The 22,854-nt window shown below is 39.4% G+C and overlaps 1 protein-coding gene across 4 annotated transcripts in view; it reads left to right on the plus strand.

The window, feature by feature from the left end:
- The window catches only part of atp2b3b (ATPase plasma membrane Ca2+ transporting 3b), a 184,826-nt gene that overhangs the window by 144,747 nt on the left and 17,225 nt on the right, over positions 1-22,854 (plus strand). For 2 of the 4 annotated variants that reach the window (XM_061903089.1, XM_061903090.1), the window contains 4 exons: positions 1,262-1,475; positions 1,633-1,844; positions 9,272-9,379; positions 16,693-16,875. In XM_061903089.1, coding sequence (XP_061759073.1) covers positions 1,262-1,475; positions 1,633-1,844; positions 9,272-9,379; positions 16,693-16,875 — 717 coding nt within the window. Of the gene's footprint in view, positions 1-1,261; positions 1,476-1,632; positions 1,845-9,271; positions 9,380-16,692; positions 16,876-17,277; positions 17,438-22,854 lie in introns of all 4 variants that reach the window. The other 2 variants (XM_061903092.1, XM_061903091.1) reach the window with 2 other exon arrangements.

The raw sequence follows: 22,854 nt of genomic DNA on the forward strand, positions 1-22,854 counted from the left end.
TGTAGTCTGATATATGTTCTTCACAGAAAATGAGCCAACGTCAGTGAGTCTCAGTTTGAAAAATTAATTAATTGTATCATTTTTCTTTTAACAAAAAATGAAAACGGGTCCCACAGACCCGAACACCACACAAGGGTTATTAATGACTAGTTAAGAGCCTATATGTTAATAATTTGCATGTTAATAAGCCACTAATTAATGGTGAATATTTCCCCCATACTAAAGTGTTACCATGTTTTTTTTACTGGTGCACATAATGAACCGTGCATGAACATCACTTTGTTCAAAGAACAAAACCAACACTAAACTCACACTAGACTGCATAAACTCACAACAAATTACACACCTGCAGATCAGTGTGACTTCTGCTGTTGCCGTATCCGTAATACGCCGATAGGGAGAAGTTTTTATTGAGCCGATGAGTCGGGTGTGTTTTGACCTCTGCCGAACCCCTGAGGCCGACTCACCGAACCCCTAGGGTTCGATCGAACCCAGGTTAAGAACCACTGGTCTAAACTCTAAGGAGAGAGGGTGCTGAGGGTTGTCCAGAATGGCCTTTGCCTTCTGGATGACTCTGACCTGATAAATCTGGCTCAAGGTTTTCAAGGCAGTGCCTATGGTCTTTTGGCAAACTTTGATTATACCACCTAGTCTGTTTTTATTGGCCACACTGAGGTTACCAAACCAGAAAGTGATAGAATATGTTAAAATAGACTCGATACAAGATGAATAAATCATCCACATTAGTGTCCGATCAACCTGAAACCCCCTCAGTTTCCTCAAGAAAAACAGCCTCTGATTGGCCTTCTTACAAATACGGTCAGTGTTGGCATCAAAGGTCAATTTATTGTCTATAATTGTGCCTCGATACCTGTATTCACTGACTATTTCAACAGCACAGCCATTAATGAGAATGGGTACTTTGGCAGGGGGCTTACGACAAAAGTCAATGTACATCTCCTCTATATCTCGTATTAATCTATTTGTTCATTTCCTGTTAATATTTGCTTACTTCCTGCTGTAACATGCTTCCATTTACTGTTCTTTTACGCAAAGGAGGTGATTACTATTAACTTAGTGGAGATGCTCTGCACTGTGGATAAACATACAAAGTGAGCTGGCATTATTCGCCATTGGACGATTGCATACTTTTTTACAGAAATTAGGCCTCAAAAAAAATAGTAAAGTCGGGGAGTAAAAATACAAAAAGTATGATTTTTCAAAGGAACACAACGTATGTGTGCTGTTCATTTCTGTGCAGGACTCACCTCTGAAGGCAGTGCAGATGCTGTGGGTGAACCTCATCATGGACACGTTTGCTTCCCTGGCCCTGGCCACCGAGCCCCCGACTGAGGCACTGTTGCTACGGAAACCCTACGGCCGCAACAACCCGCTCATTTCCCTCACAATGATGAAAAACATCTTGGGCCACGGAGTGTACCAACTCGTCATCATTTTCACCCTGCTCTTCATAGGTGCTCACACGCACGTTTTAATGTTATACACGCCGTTAGCACGCGGAACAAGCTCATTCCTATTTGTCGCCTCCTGGCATACAGTATAAAGTGTATTTTGCTGACCAAACACGGCAGACTGTTCATCTCCTTTTCTCTTCCCTCCCTGGGGTTCCAGGCGAGCGCATTTTCAACATCGACAGCGGCCGCAACGCTCCGCTCCACTCGCCGCCGTCCGAGCACTACACCATCATCTTCAACACGTTTGTGCTCATGCAGCTCTTCAACGAGATCAACGCACGCAAGATCCACGGGGAGCGCAATGTCTTTGACGGCATATTTTCCAACCCCATCTTCTGTTCCATTGTTCTGGGGACCTTCGCAGTGCAGGTACAACAAACCCTTTTAAAGTCATCGATTTAACGTACCGTATATTATGGAATATAAAGCGGCAATTAAAATCATTTAATTTTCACAAAAATGGATGGTGCCCCTTATAACCTGGTGCGCCTCATATACGAAATGATTCTAGTTTTAATGTACTGTATATTTCTGACTATAGGGTGCACTTAAAGGCCTACTGAAACCCACTACTACCCACCACGCAGTCTGATAGTTTATATATCAATGATGAAATATTAACATTGCAACACATGCCAATACGGCCTTTTTAGTTTACTAAATTACAATTTTAAATTTCCCGGGGGTTTCGTCTTGAAAACGTCGTGTAATGATAACGCCGTACGCAAGACGGCAGGGGTTTTAAGGAAATATGAGCGCTGCACACACACACAGCTAAAAGTCGTCTGCTTTAACGGCATAATTACACAGTGTTTTGGAGATCTGTGTTGCTGAATCTTTTGCAATTTGTTCAATTAATATTGGAGAAGTCACAGTAGAAAGATGGAGTTGGGAAGCTTTAGCCTTTAGCCACACAAACACACGCTGATTCCTTGTTTAAAACTCCCGGAGGTGAAACTTTACTATGGATCAGACCGGTCAAGCAAACATGAATTACGACGGAATGTCAACCAGCAGGTTTCGATGAGAAAATTGTGGTAAAAAGTCGCTTCTTACCGGAGAAAAGCTGAGCTTGTGCCGTCCATAAAGCTGCCGTCGACTCCCCTGAGACATTGGCGTCAAGACACCCGTGGACGTACACCTCCGACTATCAGGTACTATTTAACTCACTAAAACACTAGCAACACAATAGAAAGATAAGGGATTTCCCAGAATTATCCTAGTAAATGTCTCCGTCCCAATTTTTTTTTTTAACTTATTTTTTTAAATAATTTTTTTGTTCTAGTCCGCCACTATCAATATCTTCAAACACGAATCTTTCATCCTCACTAAAATTAATGGGGAAATTGTCGTTTCCCCGGTCCAAATAGCACTTTTTGTTGGAGACTCTCATTAAAATCAATGTGAATATATGAGGAGCCATCAAACATGTGACGTCATCGTCAGCGACTTCCGGTAGAGTCAGGGCATTTCTCTTAACACCGAAAGTTGCAAACTTTATCGTGGATGTTTTTTACTAAATCCTTTCAGCAAAAATATGGCAATATCCAAAAATTATCAAGTATGACTCTTAGAATGGACCTACTATCCTCGTTTAAATAAGAAAATCTCATTTCAGTAGGCCTTTGAATTCTTTTCATTTTTACAAAAAGGGATGGTGCGCCATATACTGTAACCCGGTGCGCTTAATGTACGTAATAATTCTGGTTGTAATGTACTGTATATTTCAGACTATAAAGAGCACTTAAAACCCTTTCATTTTCACAAAAATGGATGGTGTGCCTTATAACCCGGTGCACCGAATATATGGAATGATTCTGGTTGTGCTTGCCCACCTTGAAATGATTTTATTTGATACATGGTGTGACCAGTAGATGGCAGTCACACATATGAGATACGTGTTGACTGCAGGTTGACGCCCCCTCTTTAATAAATGATGCTAGCAAGTACCGGTAAGCAAGCAACACCAAAACTTTGATGTTTCATTGAAAATATAGAACATTACACACGGTGCTTAAATACTTGTCAAAATGTTTTTGTACGACTTTGGTAAGCTACGAAGCCCTTGACGGGACGCGGAGCATTACTGCTACCGTAGTTAGACGTACTGTGTTTCAGCATAAGGGCATTATTATGGTGTGTGTATAATTAGGGGACGTATTATCTGGCGTTTAATTTCACGATATTATGCAAAACCAACTTTTCTTACCTGTTGGTTGTTACCTGCTGCTCTGTATTTGGGGTCTGCATATGTCCCGAAAACGAGACATATAATGCGATCGCCATTGTTGTCCGCGCTGCACTCATTAGGCTCCTTCTTTTTACAGCTTTCAGCCCTGAATATATTGTACTGTACTGTAATGTACAATTTGCCTTCTGTACCGTATACTTCTTGCAATCAAACTGTCATTACTTGACCAGTTCTCCTTTTAATTTAATTCAAATTGGGAACTGATCATGACTAGACATTGATATTGACGCCAATATTTCCCACTTGTGGTGGAAAATTGTCACAATTATAACTTCTTTCCACATGCTCCGATTTTCCTGAGTTTTTTTTAATGGTGGGTGGGAGAATTGGGAAGGACGTGATCGCATCTGCCAAGCGCACCTGCCAACTCGTGTGAGGGCCCGTGGAAAGAGATGGGACAACAACCACTTGGATTAACCCACAAAACTACAGTGACAATTTGTCCGCCAATGTAACCGTAACAACCCGCACAGCCTGACTGACGTTTTGCTGCCAAAAATTGTAGCTAGCTAGCAGATTGTAGGCGAGTTAACAGTTCACAACAACTTCAGTGTTCTCTTAGTGTGCAATTACTGCAAAGTGCGTCATAACGACTTTGCTTATCAATAAATCATTCTGAACAGCCCAGTAAATTGAGGGGCATCCTTCTTCAAAAAGGTCCACTGCCCCGTGATGAGTGTTTCAGTCAAATCATACAGAGAAGAAAAGTCTTGTGAGTCCACCAGAAACAGAAGACGAGCAAATAAAGACAAAGCGGGAGATTGAGAGAGTTAGCAGGGTATTCTGCAAAGCGCTCCAGTGCTTATTGGCTCTCCAGGGAGGAAGAAGAAAGGAGCAAGTGAGCGGAGAGACGATTTAGCGATTCAGAGTGTGACAAAGTCGTAGGATTTTAGGAGGCTTGGGAATGGTAGAAACATTTGATCTTGAAAATTGTTTGATCATTTAAAGGGGAACTTTGTCACAATTTCAAAAGGGTTAAAAACAATAAAAATCAGTTCCAAGTGGCTTGTTGTATTTTTTTAAGTTTTTTTCAAAATTGTACCGGTCCCGGAATATCCCTAAAAAAAGCTTTAAAGTGCTTGATTTACGCTATTTGCGATGCGACTATCCATTTCCCTGTGACGTCATACAGTGCTGCCAATGTAAACTAACAATGGCGAATAGCACAGCAAGATATAGCGACATTAGCTCGGATTCAGACACGGATTTCAGCGGCTTCAGCGATTCAACAGATTACGCATGTATTGAAACGGATGGTTGGAGTATGAAAGTATTGAAGAAGAAACTGAAGCTATTGAGTGAATAGCTATTGACGCTATTCATAGCCATAGCATGGCCGAATAGCTGCGTTAGCATCGCCGGTAAAATGTTCGGACCAAACGATCAGGACTTTCGCATCTCGTGACACTGGAGCAACTTAAATCCTTCGATTGGTAAGTGTTTTTTTCGCATTAAATGTGGGTGGAAGGAAACGTAATATAGTTGCAAATGCATCTGCAGGTTATCCATACATCTCTGTGCCATGTCTGCTTGAGCACCGCCGGTAAATAGCATGTTAGCATCGATTAGCGTAGCATGTTAGCATCGATTAGCTGGCAGTCAACATCAACAAAACTCACCTTTGTGATTTTGTTGACTTTATAGTTGCAAATGCATCTGCAGGCTATCCATACATCTCTGTGCCATGTCTGCTTTAGCACCGCCGGTAAATAGCATGTTAGCGTCGATTAGCGTAGCATGTTAGCATCGATTAGCTGCCAGTCACACCGCGACCAAATATGCCTGATTAGCACATAAGTCAACATCAACAAAACTCACCTTTGTGATCTCGTTGACTTCATCGTTGTAAATACATCTGCAGGTTATCCATACATCTGTGTCATGTCTGTCATCGCCGGTAAAATGTGGAGACACTCTGGCACATTCAATGGGGGTCTGGGGGCAGACACTTTCGCATCTTCGGGCCAGTGGTGCAACTTGAATCCCTCCCTGATAGTGTTGTTACACCCTCCGACAACACACCGACGAGGCATGATGTCTCCAAGGTTCCAAAAAATAGTCGAAAAAACGGAAAATAACAGAGCTGAGACGCAATGTTTGCAATGTGTTGAAAATGAAAATGGTGGCTGTATTAGCTCGGAGATGTCATGTTCTGACGTCATCGCAAAAAGAGCGATAAACAGAAAGTCATTTAATTCGCCAAAATTCACCCATTTAGAGTTCGGAAATCGGTTAAAAAAATATATGGTCTTTTTTCTGCACCATCAAGGTATATATTGACACTTACATAGGTCTGGCGATAATGTTCCCCTTTAAAGTCAACTTTGGAGTTGAACAAGATGGGCTTGCTCTAATAAGCTTATGGAAGTCCTGGTTGTTATTGTGTGACGTTGCAACTATTCCAGTAATTAAAGGTCATATAGAACATTTGTTGTCGTTAAATTTAAGACATTGTTGTGTTTTTTTCTGCAAGTCACAACTGACAAATGATTATTCATTTTACATTTGTTTCAGTATTTGGGTGTGAATCTTTGGGTATCTAATGATTCGGTCCGGTTCCAATTCCTGGGGTGACAATTCGATTCAGAAACAATTTTTGATCCTACACGATTCTTGATTCAAATCAATTTTTGCAATGTAATATTTGCTAAAATAATTTGATCAGAACAGATTACAGGTTAGAAAAACTTCCCTTGGTTACACAGTGATGGCCTAAAAATTTATTTTTAAAAGGGATTCTCGTAAAAAAATAATCTTAATAATAATATAATTTTTTATATATATCAAGAATCAACTTATATAAGAATCGCGATTTGGATTTCTATCAATTTTTTGTGCGCCTCTAATAAGTAAGGATGGAAAACTTTCTCTATTGAACCGATTACCTTGGAATCGAAACCGGTACTCGACATTACACATTTTTGTGGTTTTAATGTGGTAATAAATGTTCATTTGTTTGGTATTAAATCTCATTGTATCAATATAACATTTAACAGTGAGCTGAAAATAATAACTGTGTTGTCTAGTTGTTCCATTATTTATCAAACTTCTGAGTATCATTTGCAAGTATGCATTAATTTCAGTTTGTTTTAGGTGTGTTGCTGTTGTCATGGAGTAGTCTTTGCCATTAGGGTGAATGTGCCAGTAGTGTCTTTTGTTGAGTCCTACAAAGTGTACTTATTACACACCAGCTGTTCGATTGTAGTTGTCATTAACAAATTTGGAGATGTTGAAATCGCCATGTAAAATCGCTAATGCTACTCGGTAGCTTTTCTGTGGCATTGCCAATGTAAATTAGCATCAATTTTAAAAGGGGAGCTATACTTTTGTGTGCTTTCTGTCAGTGATGTTTTCTCTGTTGGCATTACTTTGAGTCTGCCACCTAATGTGACGCCGTGCGAAACATTGACATCAAAATGTGGTACCGTTTGGTTTTTCGTGAATCAGTGCGCGGTAGTGCAGACGGAATTCAGTAGATACTTACAAAAATAGTGATTTCTGTAGCGACACCTTACCAAGAAGGGTAAGAAAACAAAATATAACAACTGCACAGCACATTTATTATTATCAGCTCACTGTTATATTTTATCATTATTTAAATTAACATTTTATCAGTTTTTTAATCACATTTTTTAAATTATATTTTTTGCCATATAACTAGAAATTGGTACCGTATCAGTTGAAATGTAAAAGGTACTCACCACCTCTGAGTGCATTTATTGTTACTGTCCCACCTGGATTGAGTGGTCTGTCGTGTTACATCGAGCCATTATCACTCAAGATTTTAAACCCTGTTATTTTACAATGACACTTTTCCATCTCGCCACCAGTCTGTCTGTTGTGAAAACAGAGCCCGCATGAAGGAAAATCTATTCCCACGTGGGACGGACTGGTAAAATCATGGCGTAGTAACTGAAAAGTAAAGACAATTTCAAAAAAGTTTTCTTTGTCTTATTTTCGCTAAAAATAGAAGAAGCACATTTTAAAAATGTACACACTACATATAATCGTCGTTGCGTAACACTTCAAGTTAGTTGAAAATTCTGAGGAAAAAATGGTGCATTTTCAAAAACACCATGAAAACACAATGAACTTGCTCTTTGTATCAGTACATTTACAAATACATTAAACTTCCTGGTTAAAGTTAAAGTAAATTTAAAGTACCAATGATTGTCACACACACACTAGGTGTGGCAAAATTTTTCTCTGCATTCGACCAATCACCCTTGATCCCCCCCTGGGAGGTGAGGGGAGCAGTGGGCAGCAGCGGTGATTCAACCCCCAATTCCATCCCTTGATGCTGAGTGCCAAGCAGGGAGGTAATGGGTCCCATTTTTATAGTCTTTGGTATGACTCGGCCGCGATTTGAACTGACAACGTACCGATCTCAGGGCGGACACTCTAACCACTCGGCCACTGAGTAGGTTTAGCATTCTCATTTTGGGCGTTCAATGAAGACGTGTTTGGAAACGGAACCGAGCGTTTCCTCAAACAGCCGCATTGGTGACATCCACAAATGCCCCAACACATTAATTTATCATCATTCAATCAATCAATCAATCAATGTTTACTTATATAGCTGTAAATCACTAGTGTCTCAAAGGGCTGCACAAACCACAACAGAAACCACTACGACATCCTCGGTAGGCCCACATAAGGGCAAGGAAAACTCACACCCAGTGGGACGTCGGTGACAATGATGACCCAGTGGGACGTAGGTGACAATGATGACTATGAGAACCTTCCGTTCACGTAATACAGTATAAACAAAACAACTATCAAAATGGCACCATATCCGAAATGAAGTTCACATAATTACAAACCTAACCAATGTAAACATGGTAGATTTAAGCATTAAATATAATACAATAAACAACAAATGTACAAACACACTTTTTCTACAATGGGGTTCAGGGTGCACATCTTGCATTCAACCAATTGTGAGTGCTGCACGGAACTCTAACGACAAAGATGACGGTCATGCTGAGTTAAGTCTTTGCATCTTACCATTTCGTTATTATATCCTTTGAGTGGATAATTTACAACGAAAGAAGGTCGATACTGCATCAGTCTGTCGCCATTTGCTGCCAGCCACAAATGACGCACCTGAGCTGATTGGAGTAGCGGCAGCCAATTTAGAGGGTTCTTAAAGTCTGCTGACACGTCATCTTTAAACAGTGTCATGTGTGACGTTGGTTGTACTTGAATTGCTGTAACGACATCCAGTGGACACATTTTAAACTGCAGTTTCTTTCATTAAAAAAATTGTAGCTGATTTTTATACTGAGCAAACTCATCTTCCAGGCCGTATTAAACCTGATACGGCCCGTACGTTTGACACCCCTATACTAGATAGATATGATCGATTCAGAATAAAGTGTTTGACATGGGCTTGTGTTTCTCTGACAGTGCCGTGTGTGTGTGTGCGCGCGTGCGTGTGTGTGTGTGTGTGCGCGCGTGCGTGTGTGTGTGTGTGTAAGCGTGCGTGCGTGTGCGTGCATACGACAGTCCCCCGGTAAAGTCCTTCTGTGTGTCTCTGCCGCAGATCGTGATTGTGCAGTGGGGAGGGAAGCCGTTCAGCTGCGCTCCGCTCAACATGGAGCAGTGGCTCTGGTGTCTGTTCGTGGGAGTTGGAGAGCTGCTCTGGGGTCAGGTGAGCACCACAAATGGAGCATCACATGGAATTCCCCATGCGGTGGAAGCATCCCTTACGGAAACTGGCTTTTTCAAGATGCCATTTGCATTTTGCGGTACAGTAATGCTGCACAATTTATCACTTTTTAATCGCAAGCTTGGCTGCCGCGATTAAATGAGGGTGATGGTCGGCGATATTAACATTTTAAAAGCAGACTCCGCTGCATATCAAATCAAGCCCTTTCACAGGTGATCACACTGACCACCTCAAAGGGCAAACTTGTCCTGTTGCAGATGGTTGCCTCATTTCACTTCCGTGGAGTCCTCCGTGCGTGTTAAAGAATACATCGCTGTACCTAATCAACCACAGGTGTGCACACCTGTACAATACGCTGTTTTGCTTGTCTCCTTGGAGTCAGACTAGCTGGACTGATGGCTAGTCATCATGCTAAATAGTCCATACTAGAGACAGGCTTAAAACCAGGGTAAGGGCTGCAACGATTAATCGATTAGATAGATAATTTAATCAGAAACAAGCTTCGATTTATATTATGCAGCTTCGATTAATCGTCTAATGCAGTGTTTTGTTTTTGTTCACCAAGTACCACCTCAGAAAACACTTTGCTCTCCAGTACCACCATAATGACCAATATTAAAATACAGTAGCATTTACGTGGACCCCGACTTAAACAAGTTGAAAAACATATTCGGGTGTTACCATTTAGTGGTCAATTGTACGGAATATGTACTGTACTGTGCAATCTACTAATAAAAGTTTCAATCAATCAATGTAGGTCCAAATAATAATTAAAACAAGGGAGCGGTATATTTTATATTTTTGGCCACTGTAACATTACAAAGAGTTTGAACAGTAACACTGTGTTTGAAAGGTAGGAAAATAAATCCCTTATCACTTAGTTAAGTGATTATTTGGCGTACTACAGTTTGAGAATCACTGGTTTAATTTATGTAAAATCCAGACCACATAAAAGAAGGTAAAACAAAATAAAGATTTTAATTACAGGGTAAAATAAGGTAAATAATAGGGGAAAGAAGTTAAAGAAAATGTTAAAAATAGTAAAACTAAGGTAAAATTAGGTAAATAAAAGATAAATAAATAATAAATAAATGGGTTGTACTTGTATAGCGCTTTTCTACCTTCAAGGTACTCAAAGCGCTTTGACACTACTTCCACATTTACCCATTCACACACACATTCACACACTGATGGAGGGAGCTGCCATGCAAGGCGCCAACCAGCACCCATCAGGAGCAAGGGTAAGTGTCTTGCTCAGGACACAACGGACGTGACGAGGTTGGTACTACGTGGGAATTGAACCAGGGACGCTCGGGTTGCGCACGGCCACTCTCCCCACTGCGCCACGCCGTCCCATAAAGAAGGTAGATAAAAGGTTGAAAGGTAAAACTAGGCAAATTAAAGGTAAAAGGAGGTACATAAAAGATAAAGAAGATAGATGAAATGTTAAAAGGTAAAAGGAGGTAAATGAAAGGTGAAAGGAGGTAAATAAATGGTAGAAGAAAGTGGATAAAAGTTCAAATAAGGTAAAAAAAAAAGTGCAAGAAGGTGAAAAGAAGTTAAGGGAAGGAAAATAGACAATAAAGGAAGGTAAAATAGAGGGTAAAGAGAAAGTAAAAAAAGATTCAAGAAGTGAATTACATGGTAAAAAGGAAGGTAAAGGAAAGTAAATACTGTAGAACTAAAGGCGGTAATTAGAAGGTAAAGGAAGGTAAATACTGTAGAACATAACGGAGGTGAATATAAGATAATTTGGTAAATCGGTAAAAGAAGGCAGGGCAGCACAGTGCGACAGGGGTTAGTGCAAGTGCCTCACAATATGAAGGTCCTGAGTTCAATCTCGGGTACGTGGTCTTTCTGTGTGGAATTTGGATGTTCTCCTAGTGCTCCGGCTTCCCCCACCTCCAAGAGTTGATTGACAACACTAAATTAGCTCTAGTGTGTGAATGTGAGTGTGAATGTTGTCTGTCTGTCTGTGTTGGACCTGCCATGAGGTGGCAACTTGTCCAGCTGAGAATGCAGCTGAGATAGGCTCCAACTACCCCAGCGATCCTGAAAGGGACAGGCTCTACAAAATAGATGGATGGTACAAAAAGGCAACATCAGGTGAATAGAGTTAGACTTAGACAAACTTTAATGATCCACAAGGGAAATTGTTCCACACAGTAGCTCAGTTACAAAAGATGGAAAGGACAATGTAGGTATAAAATAGACTAAAAGCAATATTACATATATTATGTAATAGATACATAGTATATGTACAGTATAGGATAAATACTGATATATTATATTTTTATATCATATATACAACATATAACAATTACCATGTACAATATTACAGTATATGTAACAGCTGCAGCATAAAATAGAGAGTAAATCCAGCAGAAAATAGACATTATAAAGAAAGCGGAGTAGCTAACATAGAAGCTATCAGGTAATAGACATCATCTATTGCTGTATGGCAAGTGATTATACAGCTGGATGGAGTGCGGAATGAAGGAGTTCTTGAATCGAACACTGTGGGAACGAAGCTGAAGGATCCGGTCGGAGTATGAACTCCACTGTCCCTCAATTGTCTGGTGGAGTGGGTGGGCAGGATTGTCCATGATGGCCAGTGTCCTCTCCTGTTCCTTACTGACACAAACGTCTCCAACTGCGTGCCAATAGTTTGGCCGGCTTTCCGGATCAGTTTGTCAATCCGGTTTAAGTCCCTTTTGCTGGTGCTGCTGCGCCAACAAACCACTGCAAAGTACAGGGCACTGGCCACAACAGACTGATAAAATATCTCCGACAGTTTGCTACACACATCAATCAATCAATGTTTATTTATATAGCCCTAAATCACAAATGTTTCAAAGGACTGTACAAACCACTACGACTACGACATCCTCGGAAGAACCCACATAAGGGCAAGGAAAACTCACACCCAGTGGGCAAGGAGGACTCACACCCAGTGGGACGCCAGTGACAATGATGACTATGAGAACCTTGGAGAGGACCTCATATGTGGGCAACCCCCACCCCTCTAGGGGACCGAAAGCAATGGATGTCGAGTGGGTCTAACATGACACTGTGAAAGTTCAATCCATAGTGGCTCCAACACAGCCGCGAGAGTTAAAGAACCTAAGCTTCCTCAGGAAAAAGAGTCTGCTCATGCCCTTCTTGTATACAGCTTTGCAGTTGTCCTTCCAGTCCAGTCTGCTGATAGAAGAATAGAAGATAAATAAAAGGTACATACAAGATAAAGAAAGGTAAATAGGTAAAAGGGTATACAAAGGTAACATAAGGTGAATAGAAGGTAAATACGAGGTAAACATAATATAAAGAAAGGTGGATAAGGTAGGTAGGTCTTTATTGTCATTGCAACAAGTACAACGAAACTTTGTTTTCAGCACAAACCCGTTCAAGATTAGACAAACAAACAGTGTACAGCATAGGTGTCAAACTCTGGCCCGCGGGCCAAATCTGGCCCGCCATGTAATTTCATTTGGCCCTTGAGGCAATATCAAATTAACATTAGAGCTGGCCCGCCGGTGTTATACAGCGGTGCCGCTGTAACACCGCATTCACCGATTTCCCGGGAGACTGTTGAATTTCAGTGCCCCTCCCGAAAATCTCCCGGTGCAACCATTCTCCCGAATTCCACCCGAACAACAATATTGGGGGTGTGCCTTAAAGGCACTGCCTTTAGCGTCCCCTACAACCTGTCGTCAAGTCTGTTTTTCCTCCTCACAAACAGCGTGCCGTCCCAGTCACGTAATATATGTGGTTTCTACACACATGTAAGTAAATGCAAGGCATACTTGATCAACAGCATACAGCTCACACAGAGGGTGGCCATATAAACAACTTTAACACTGTTACAAATATGCGCCACACTGTGAACCCACACCGAACAAAAATGACCCACACATTTCGGGAGAACATCCGCACCGTAACACAACATAAACACAACAGAACAAATACCCAAAACCCCTTGCAGAACTAATTCTTCCGGACCGCTACAATATACACCCCCTCCCCGCTACCAACAAACCCCGCCCCCCTTAGCCCACCCACCTGAGCCCCGACATTAACTGAGCAATAAAAAGGCCTGAATGGTTGATTTATTCATTATTTTATTTTCAAATGTATTAGCCTCTGGAAAAAGTTAATGTTAATATTTACCTCAGAAGGCTACAAATACAAAAGAGGCATTACATTTTTATTTGAATTTGATTTGATATGCCATTGATATTTTTTAATTATTATTATTATTATTTTAAACTCTATTTTGCATGTCACTATAAAGTTATATAAGCCTTGCTTTTTCAATATTCAATGAAAAACTTTTTTGGGGTCCCTATTAAAAGATTAATTTGTCCAACCTCGGCCCATGGCTTTGTTCAGTTTTAAATGTTGGCCCACTCTGTATTTGAGTTTGACACCCCTGGTGTACAGGGTTACAGAACAAGAACGCTGATGGGTCGCCATAAGGCGCCCCGTAAAAGATGAGAAAAAGGTAAACGCTGGGGAAGGATGAGTAAAAAAATACAATCCAGACTGGGCTCCTAAGGGGACCGAGTTCGGAGTGAGAAAAAACCTCCATAGCAAAGCACATATACATATTACAACATACATCTCGAGATATCTAGCAACAGAGGTAATATAGTTCAAGGTCATGGTGGTAGGCCGCAGCTCTCAGGCGCTGACCATCCATTCATCACCCCTACGGGATTTGCGTCGAGGGTGTTGGATTGGGGACGGGGGGTGTATGTGTGGCGCATATTTTTTTTGACGATTTGTGTGTGTGTGTGTGTATAAGCCCATAGTTTGTCTCTGTTCCGTGGCCTTGATGTATTTGCCGTCGCTAGTCCAAAGTTCACAACAACAGGTGGGTGTCCATGAAAGACAAAAAAAAGGGAGTTTGTAGTGTCTTTGCTCGCAGTGATCTTCGGGAGAGTCTCGAAGCCAGGGAAACAATCCAAGTTAAAAAGATTTGTATGCGAGTGACAATAAAATTTGCTTTTCACTCTAAAATTGTCTATGACTGGTCCTCAAAAACTGTGGGGTAGACAGTCCGATGTGATCCACAGTTCTTCCCGCATCCTCCAATCATTTGTGGCAGCTTTGGGGTACTTTGAAGACTGCCAACAACTTCCAATTTGTCGACAAACCAGAGCAACGCTTACTCCAATCAGCAGATGTCCTGTTGTCATAGTTCCGAATAGGTGGATATCTTCACGTCGTCGACAGAAAAGGGTTGCCAGGCACGCGGCCCTCCTTCTTCTCCCAAGAGTCCGTCGTGTGTGCAGCAACAACCGCTTCGTCACGACAGCAGGTTCCCCCAAACCAAGATCTTGTCAATTTTGTTGAGGCCAGTTAAATAGTTCCATTGTTTGGATTTGGAGAGAAAGATAAATAGAAGACAAAGGAAGGTAAAATAAACGGTAAATAGAAGGTTAAATAAATCAACAAGGGGAATAACAAGGTATATAAAAGGTAGATGGAAGGTAAAGGGAGGTAAATACTGTGGAAGATAAAGTAGGTAACTAGAAGATGAATAAGTAAAACAGTACAAGAAGGCAACATGAGGTGAATATAAGGTAAATAGAAATTTAAGGAATGTAAATAGAAGGCAAAGAGAAAGTAAAGTAAGGTAAATAGAAGGTAAAAATGTATATAAAAGATAAAGGAAGGTCAAATAAAAGGTAAATAGAAGGTAATGAATGTTATGGCAATCAGAAAAATCTTTGTTTGTTAACTTTTTTCCCTAAAATACACATTGAGACTATAAAGTGTTTTATCCGATTACTCGATTAATCAAACAAACTATTCGATCGATTACTATATTAATTGATACCTGCAGCACTAAAACCAAAAAATAGATAACAAAAAGACTCTGATTAAGTATGATAATTGAGTGACAATGTACTCAATAATTTAACACATACACATGTGAAAAGGTTTTAATTGGAGGAGTGGTGTTTGATTTTTGGACAAATTGTTAGCATTTGCATACATACCATAAATTATAACATTTTCTCACATGCCCGCATGTGTTTGGATAAAATATTAGCGTCTTTCATGTTTTTTGGGCCCTTTGCTCTCTTTCTCCCTCTTCTTTGAGCCAAATCTTTCAACACCACGGGGACCCAATCACTCGCAGGTGCACCTTGTTGGAGCAGTCTTGCAGAAACAATGACTTTTATACATATTTACTAATTAAACTCATTAAATCGATAATCAAGGCAACAAAATACTAATTGAAGCTTTTTACTAATGTAATTACTCAATTTTAATCAATGAATCATTGCAGCCCGACTTGGAACATTTCCTTTTTATGCCTTAGAGAAAAAACGTAAAAAATGGATGAAAAGAGCTAAAGGCACCATGCAATGACAAAAGATTAGATGCTAATACTAATAATGAACAAAAACACACATTTTGTCTTGAGCTATATGGACAACGTGTATTTAGTCCTTTTATAAGCCATCACTGCAAGTACATTGCCGACCTGTGGGAAACACTATTTTGATTAACATAGAGGTGTCCAAAGTGCGGCCCCGGGGACATTTGTGGCCCACAAATAATTTTTTAAGGCCCCTCAGCAAATTCTAAAAATACTTTAATAAATAAAAACATTAAAAATGTGGAATAAAAGAGCAAACAGGTGAAATGTAACAAGAAAAGGTTGCAATTTTGACCAATGCTACAAAGCTGTTTGTTTCAGTCATTGCTCAAAAAATAATAATGAATCAAAATCAATGTTATCATGAATTATTTAAATATTGAAGGATCCAATTATTTCACATCAAATTTTCCACTTTGAAATATTTTGGGTGCAAAATAGTGCATATTTTGTGTGTTTGCCATTAAAAATACAGTGTTTTCTATTTCAAAAAGTGCATTGAACAAACTTTTTTTTTTTTTAAAAACAAAAACTTATAATCGACGGATGTATCTGAAGTCAATCTAGGGATTCAAATGTGTTTTTTAATACTTTTTAAGCGAGTAGTCCTTTTGGATCCCTAAAATGTTTTGTTTTTTTTATTCTGTAATTGTTAAAAAATTATAATGAATCAAAATTCATGTCATTATGAATCATTGACATATTCAAAGCTCCAATTAATTCCCATCAAATATTCCATTTGGAGAATTTTTAGGGGAAAAGTATTGCATATTTTGTGTTTTTTCCACAAAAAAGAGTGTAAAACGTTTGGACACCCCTTACCCAGCATAACGAATAATTGTGATTTCAATATGGATACAAATAGTTGTGGTCGTCGGTGAAATGTGCCAAACCTTCCGCGCAGGTAATTGCCACCGTGCCGACGGAGCGGCTGCCGTGTCTGAAGGAAGCGGGGCTTGGTCTGGAGCCAGGGGAGGAGGAAGGGGAGGAGCTTGCAGAGGATGAAGAGGAGATTGATTGTGCTGAGAGGGAATTGCGTCGTGGACAGATCCTCTGGTTCAGAGGCCTCAACCGCATCCAGACTCAGGTAATGTTTTTTTGGACAAAATCCTAGAAGTCAAAGGCTGAGACCTGATGCCTCGTTTACTTTTCTGTTTTGTACCAAGCAGAGTTTTCTTCTCTTCACCGGGTCTGGCTTTGTGATTATGACTCTGCCTTAACTTGGAAGTGGTTTGTTCCAAACATCCTCAGAGAGAATAGAATCTTTGCTTCGGTCTTACATTGGATGGCCCTGTTCGAAAGATAGCTGACAGGCCAAACGCATTGTTAGAGAAAATTCGATGTCTGTCTTTGTGCTAATTGCGTTGATGCGAGTGTGCAGACAGCATCCCTGTTTTGTGTGGAAACCTGGCAACACACAGGGGGACTCCGCGCTGAAGCCGACCTCTCTGTGGTCACTGAGAGCTGCTGTTTTATCTTTGTCCTGCAGATGGAGGTAGTGAGCACGTTCAAGCGAAGCGGCTCGTTTCAGGGAGCAGTGAGAAGGCGCTCCTCCGTGCTCAGTCAGCTCCACGACGTAAACACTATATCTACCCCCTCTCACGTAGCTCTATCTACCGCAACAGCCAATACCAGCCCAGCCCCCGGGAGTGAGTCCGCCGAAAGCATGCACACACAGTCTTACACTTGCACACACTCATTCACACACACACACACGCTGCTGCACGGCCCGTGGACTTGCAGTATTTTACTGTCTATGGTTGTGCCCCCCTCCAGCTCGCTCGCTGCTCGTGCGTGTACAACGTATCCTCTATCCTTTTCTCTTATTCTCCTTTTCAAACAGCACCCGGGCCTGACCAGCTGTGCAATTCTGGTCTGATCTGGTCTGGTCCCAGTCCAGAGTCTGTTTGGTGGAATTGTTGAGTGTCGACGTGGTGCAGAAGGTCGCTTAGTGGGACTTGCCCAGCTTGCTATTTTTTTTTAATGACAAAAAATAGGTAGAAAAATTATGGAGGTTAATTTCTGTCTTTATTACGAAAGCTTCTTTTGGATACTGCATTTATCTCACTGAATTTTTTGCGTTTTAAATTTGTGAGCGGATTTTTTTTTTACTTCCAATAATGCTAACACTTTAATTGAAGAAAAGACTGTCAACAAAAGGTGCGTTTAAAAATTCAGGTTGTTAGAATACAGTATTTTGAAACAAAGTGTGTACAAATTAAGTGTAAACATTCTAAAGGTAAAAAAACATATTGTAAAAAAAAAAATAAAGTGCTGATAAATTGAGTGCTGAAAACAATTGTGACAAAAAAATTCAGTACTGAAAAATGTGGTCAATAAAAATTCAGTGTAAAAAAAATAATGTAAAAATATTATGTGTAAAAAAAAATTCAGTATATAAATTGTCAGTGTAAACAAAATTCAATGTTGAAAAATTCAATACAGAAAAAATCAATTTAAAAAAAGTTCATGTAATGTAATTGTAAAAAAAATGTAGTGCTGAAAAATTCAGTGCAAACATTTTTTGTGTAAAAATAGATTCAGTGTAAAAAAAACTCAGTGTAATAAAATTCAGTGAAAATAAAATCAGGACAGAAATTTTCAGTGGTAAATAATTCAGTGCAGGAATAATATATGACCGAAATAAACTTAGTCCATTCATTCATTCAATACGTGTAAAAAAGATTCAGTGTATACATTTTTAGTGTAAAAAAAAACTTAATTGCTGAAAAATTAAATGCAGAAAAATGTCTTGTGAAAAAATTCAGTGCAAAAACAATAAAAAAAATAAAAAATTGAGTGCGGAAAAATTTTGTGACAAACAAATTCAGTGTAAAAAAAATCAGTACTGAAAAATGAGGTCTAAAAAAATTCAGTGTAAAAAAAATCAGTACTGAAATAATACGTGTAAAAAATCTCAGTATATACATTTTCAGTGTTAACAAAATTCAGTGTTGAAAAATTCGCTCCAGAAAAAATGTGTGTAAAAAAATCAATGCAAAACAATTCAGTGTATAAAATTTTATTGTAAAAATAAATGTAGTGCTGAAAAATTCAGTGCAGAAAAGTTTTGTGTAAAAAAACACAGTGTAATAAAATAATAAAATTTAAAAAAATCAGGACAAAAATTTTCAGTGTAAAAGAATTCAGTGCAGAAAAATTCAGTGTAAAAAAATCCAGTGCAGGTATAATACATGTCAAAAAATTCAGTGCATACATTTTTAGTGTAAAAAAATTAAATGCAGAAAAATTTGGTGGAAAAATATTAACTGTAAACAAAAATCAGTGTATAGAATGTAAATATAAAAAAAAGTAGTGCTGAAAAATTTTGTGCTGAAAAATTTTCTGTAAAAAAATTTGTGTGGAAAAATCAGTACAGAAATGTTCAGTGTAAAAAAAAATTTGGTGTAAAAAAAATTAAATGCAGAAATATTTGTTGCTACAAAACTCAAGACCCACTTCTGGTAAATTTCTTGCTTCTTTGTAAAACTTAGATGACTGCAAACTTGACTTCTCCTTGGCTGGTTCTAAGGCAGGATCGATTGCTTTGGTCATAATTTACCGGAAGTGGGTCTTGAGTTTCGAAGAACGATTATTCCTGCACTGAATTTTAAAACACTGTATTTTATCAAAGTGAATTTCTAAACACACACATTATGCTCACAGCTTTTTGTTCGATTAATTTTTTCAGCCTCATTTCATGTAAAAAAAAAACTACGTCCACAAAATTAAAACGCAAAAAAATTCAGTTAGATACATTCGCAGCCCCAAAAAACTTTCGTAATAAAAACCCAAAGGGAACCTTCATTAAATATGTGAAAAAGATCGATTTTTTTGTGGCGCTCCTGCTGCACCATGTGTTACTTCCTGTTTGTCGGTGAGGTCAAGCAGGGTTACTGTGTTCAGGACTTGCTTGTGATTTCAAAATAACACAACAATCATTGTTGAGAAGTCGCAATCTTGCTTCTTAAACTGTAAACCTTCGAGTATAAAAGCCCCAAACACTGCTGCCTTCTAACTCGATGTTCCGATCCCCTTTTGCTTTCCCGCTGTCTTGTGTCTTTTGTGCTTTGATTATTTCTGTAACTTCCAGCTCCAACGTCACACTTTGCCTCTTCTCCTCGACATCTCCAAAAAGTCGAGCTTGTTTGCTAACTCTCTCTGTCTCTTCCTCCAATGCCGTCTCGACTCTCTGCTGTGTACTTTTGAGATATTGCAGGTTTCCTGTTTGATTTTTGTGCACTTAAAGGGAAACTGCACTTTTTTTGGAATTTTGCTTATCAATCACAATCCTTATGTCAGACAAGAACACATTTTTTAATGCATTCTAAATCGTATATAAAAGCTAGCAAAAGTCAGCTAACAATGGAGCCGATGGGTGTCGCTGTAATTCGCCCATAAATCGTTCTAAAAAACCTCCCTCAATGTTTTATATCCACAATGTGGAGTATATATGTAAAGTAGTAACATTAACGATAACATGTAATATTTACATATTTTTATAATTTTCAGCATTAACCAGGGTCTGTGTTAGCAACATGACTCAAAAAATTACGGACTTTGATGAACTTTCTAAAAACAACAATTCCTCCTATTTACTACGAACACTCTTCTCTCGAAGGCTTCCTATTTTTCACCCCCTATTTTTCCACACCTCCACCTCGCCGGTCCCGTGCTGCGAAATTTCGGGAGCTGTAGCTTGTTTTCAAACCGGACAACGTAAGAGCCCCGGAAAAAAAAACTACACTCACCAAATTTCCGTTTGATACTGTCACGCGTCACGGCATTGTTGTGGAGATTTTGGAAGCGCAATACTGTGGTATCTACAAAACCGCTACATCCCTGTACAGCAGTATTGCTAAGTGCTAAACAAGAAACACAAACTTTGAACTTAGGCTACGTTCACACTGCAGGGTCAAATGTCCAATTCGGATTTTAAAACGTTAGAGCTGAGACCCGGTTTTTGTAATGTGATTGCGAAAATGGCGGCTTTATTACCTAGGTGACGTCACGTTCTGACGTCATCGCTCCGAGAGCGATAAATAGAAAGACGTTTAATTTGCCAAAATTGACCCATTTAGAGTTCGGAAATCGGTTAAAAAAAAAAAAAAGGTCTTTTTTCTGCAACATCAAGGTATATATTGACGCTTACATAGGTCTGGTGATAATGTTCCCCTTTAATAATAATATTGCCAGTATTTGGTTACTATTCAGGTTACGACATGGAAATGGAGTATTGTTTGCCCTTTTTGGATTTTTTTAGAGGACATTATGTGCGCTATAGAGCAGTGGTTCTCAAATGGGGGTACCCATACCCCTGGGGGTACTTGAAGGTATGCCAAGGGGTACGTGAGATTTTTTTTTAAATATCCTAAAAATAGCAACAATTCAAAAATCCTTTATCAATATATTTATTGAATAATACTTCAACAAAATATGAATGTAACTTCATAAACTGTGAAAAGAAATGCAACAATGCAATATTCATTGTTGACAGCTGGATTTTTTGTGGACGTGTTCCATAAATATTGATGTTAAAGATTTCTTTTTTTGTGAAGAAATGTTTAGAATGAAGTTCATGAATCCAGATGGATCTCTATTACAATCCCCAAAGAGGGCCCTTTAAGTTGATGATTACTTCTGTGTGTAAAAATCTTTTTATAATTGAATCACTTGTTATTTTTAAAGAAGTTTTTAGTTATTTTTATATCTTTTTTTCCAAATAGTTCAAGAAAGACCACAACAAATGAGCAATATTTTGCACTGTTATACAATTTAATCAATCAGAAACTGATGACATAGTGCTGTATTTTACTTCTTTATCTCTTTTTTCAACCAAAAATGCTTTGCTCTGATTAGGGGGTACTTGAATTAAAAAAATGTTCACGGGGGGTACATCACTGAAAAAAGGTTGAGAACCACTGCTATAGAGTACTTTCGTTAGCTGCATTGTTAGCCACCTCTTGCTAACTGTATTTTACGACTTAGAATGCATAAAAAAGCACAACACGTGTTGTCTCACACAAGGATTGTGATTGATGGGCGACATTTCCCAAAAAAGTGCAGTTCCCCTGGAAAGACTTTGTGAAATGTCCTCTGTTGGTCCATAAGTATACTTCCTAGATGTGTTTGGACTGTCCGAGATCTGACTACAGGCTCTTGTTTTCTAGCATAATGTTAAGATTTCTTTAGACGTTCTCCTCATTTTCCCCTTTCCTTCCTTCTTTTGTCATTTCCTTTGTCCTTGACTCCATCCCTTCTTGTCATTGTCCCGTATCTTGACGAGGGTGACCCCCCCCCCCCCCCCCCCATGTTTCCTTTTGATTTCTCTGTATGTCAGTTCTGCGAGCGTCTGTGATTGCGTGTGCGTACCTCGGACCCGCTGTGTATGTATCTCTGTTTCTTTTGTGCACCTGTGCGTATGCGCCTGGGCTTTGAAGTGTGTTTGTGTGTGTGTGCATGCTTGTGCTGTCACCTCATTAGTCTCCTCAGTTGCTTCTCCTCTCCTACCTTGCTCCCTCCCTCATGCATTTTACGTCCCGCCATCCTACGCTGCCCCGTCCTCCATCTGGCTCCCTCACCTGTTGTGATGTAGGTGTAGCGATAGAGAGGCTCATGTCCCTGCTTGTTGACTGTGGTCATTCTCGTCACACGCCAGGACTCATCTGAGTTGTCTTTCTTTAGGAAAGCACCTGTCTTTCCATCATGATTGCAATATATCACGCGATGTATTGCATCGTCATAAGACAGTCTGGCTGGTAGTAATATTAAAGGTGTGTGCACAGGTGTGCTGCTGCTGATTATCTTACTTTGGTTCTTCTTTGTTGCCATCTATTAGCTGGCAGTAGCATGGCACACTTTACAGAATATTATTTCTTATGAACAGGTAATAATACACAGCAAGTTAAAAGAATCTTTGGGCACCTCACGATTCAATTTGATTTTTGGGGCAATGATTCGATTCAGAGTCAATTCTCGATTCAACCCGTTTTTTGTAAATTAAGTTATTATTTAGGATTCATGATTTATTTATTTTTTCAACATATTAAAATTAGCTAAAATTCTG

This window comes from Nerophis ophidion, linkage group LG06 (genome assembly GCF_033978795.1).
Source record: "Nerophis ophidion isolate RoL-2023_Sa linkage group LG06, RoL_Noph_v1.0, whole genome shotgun sequence".
Lineage (NCBI taxonomy): Eukaryota > Metazoa > Chordata > Actinopteri > Syngnathiformes > Syngnathidae > Nerophis > Nerophis ophidion.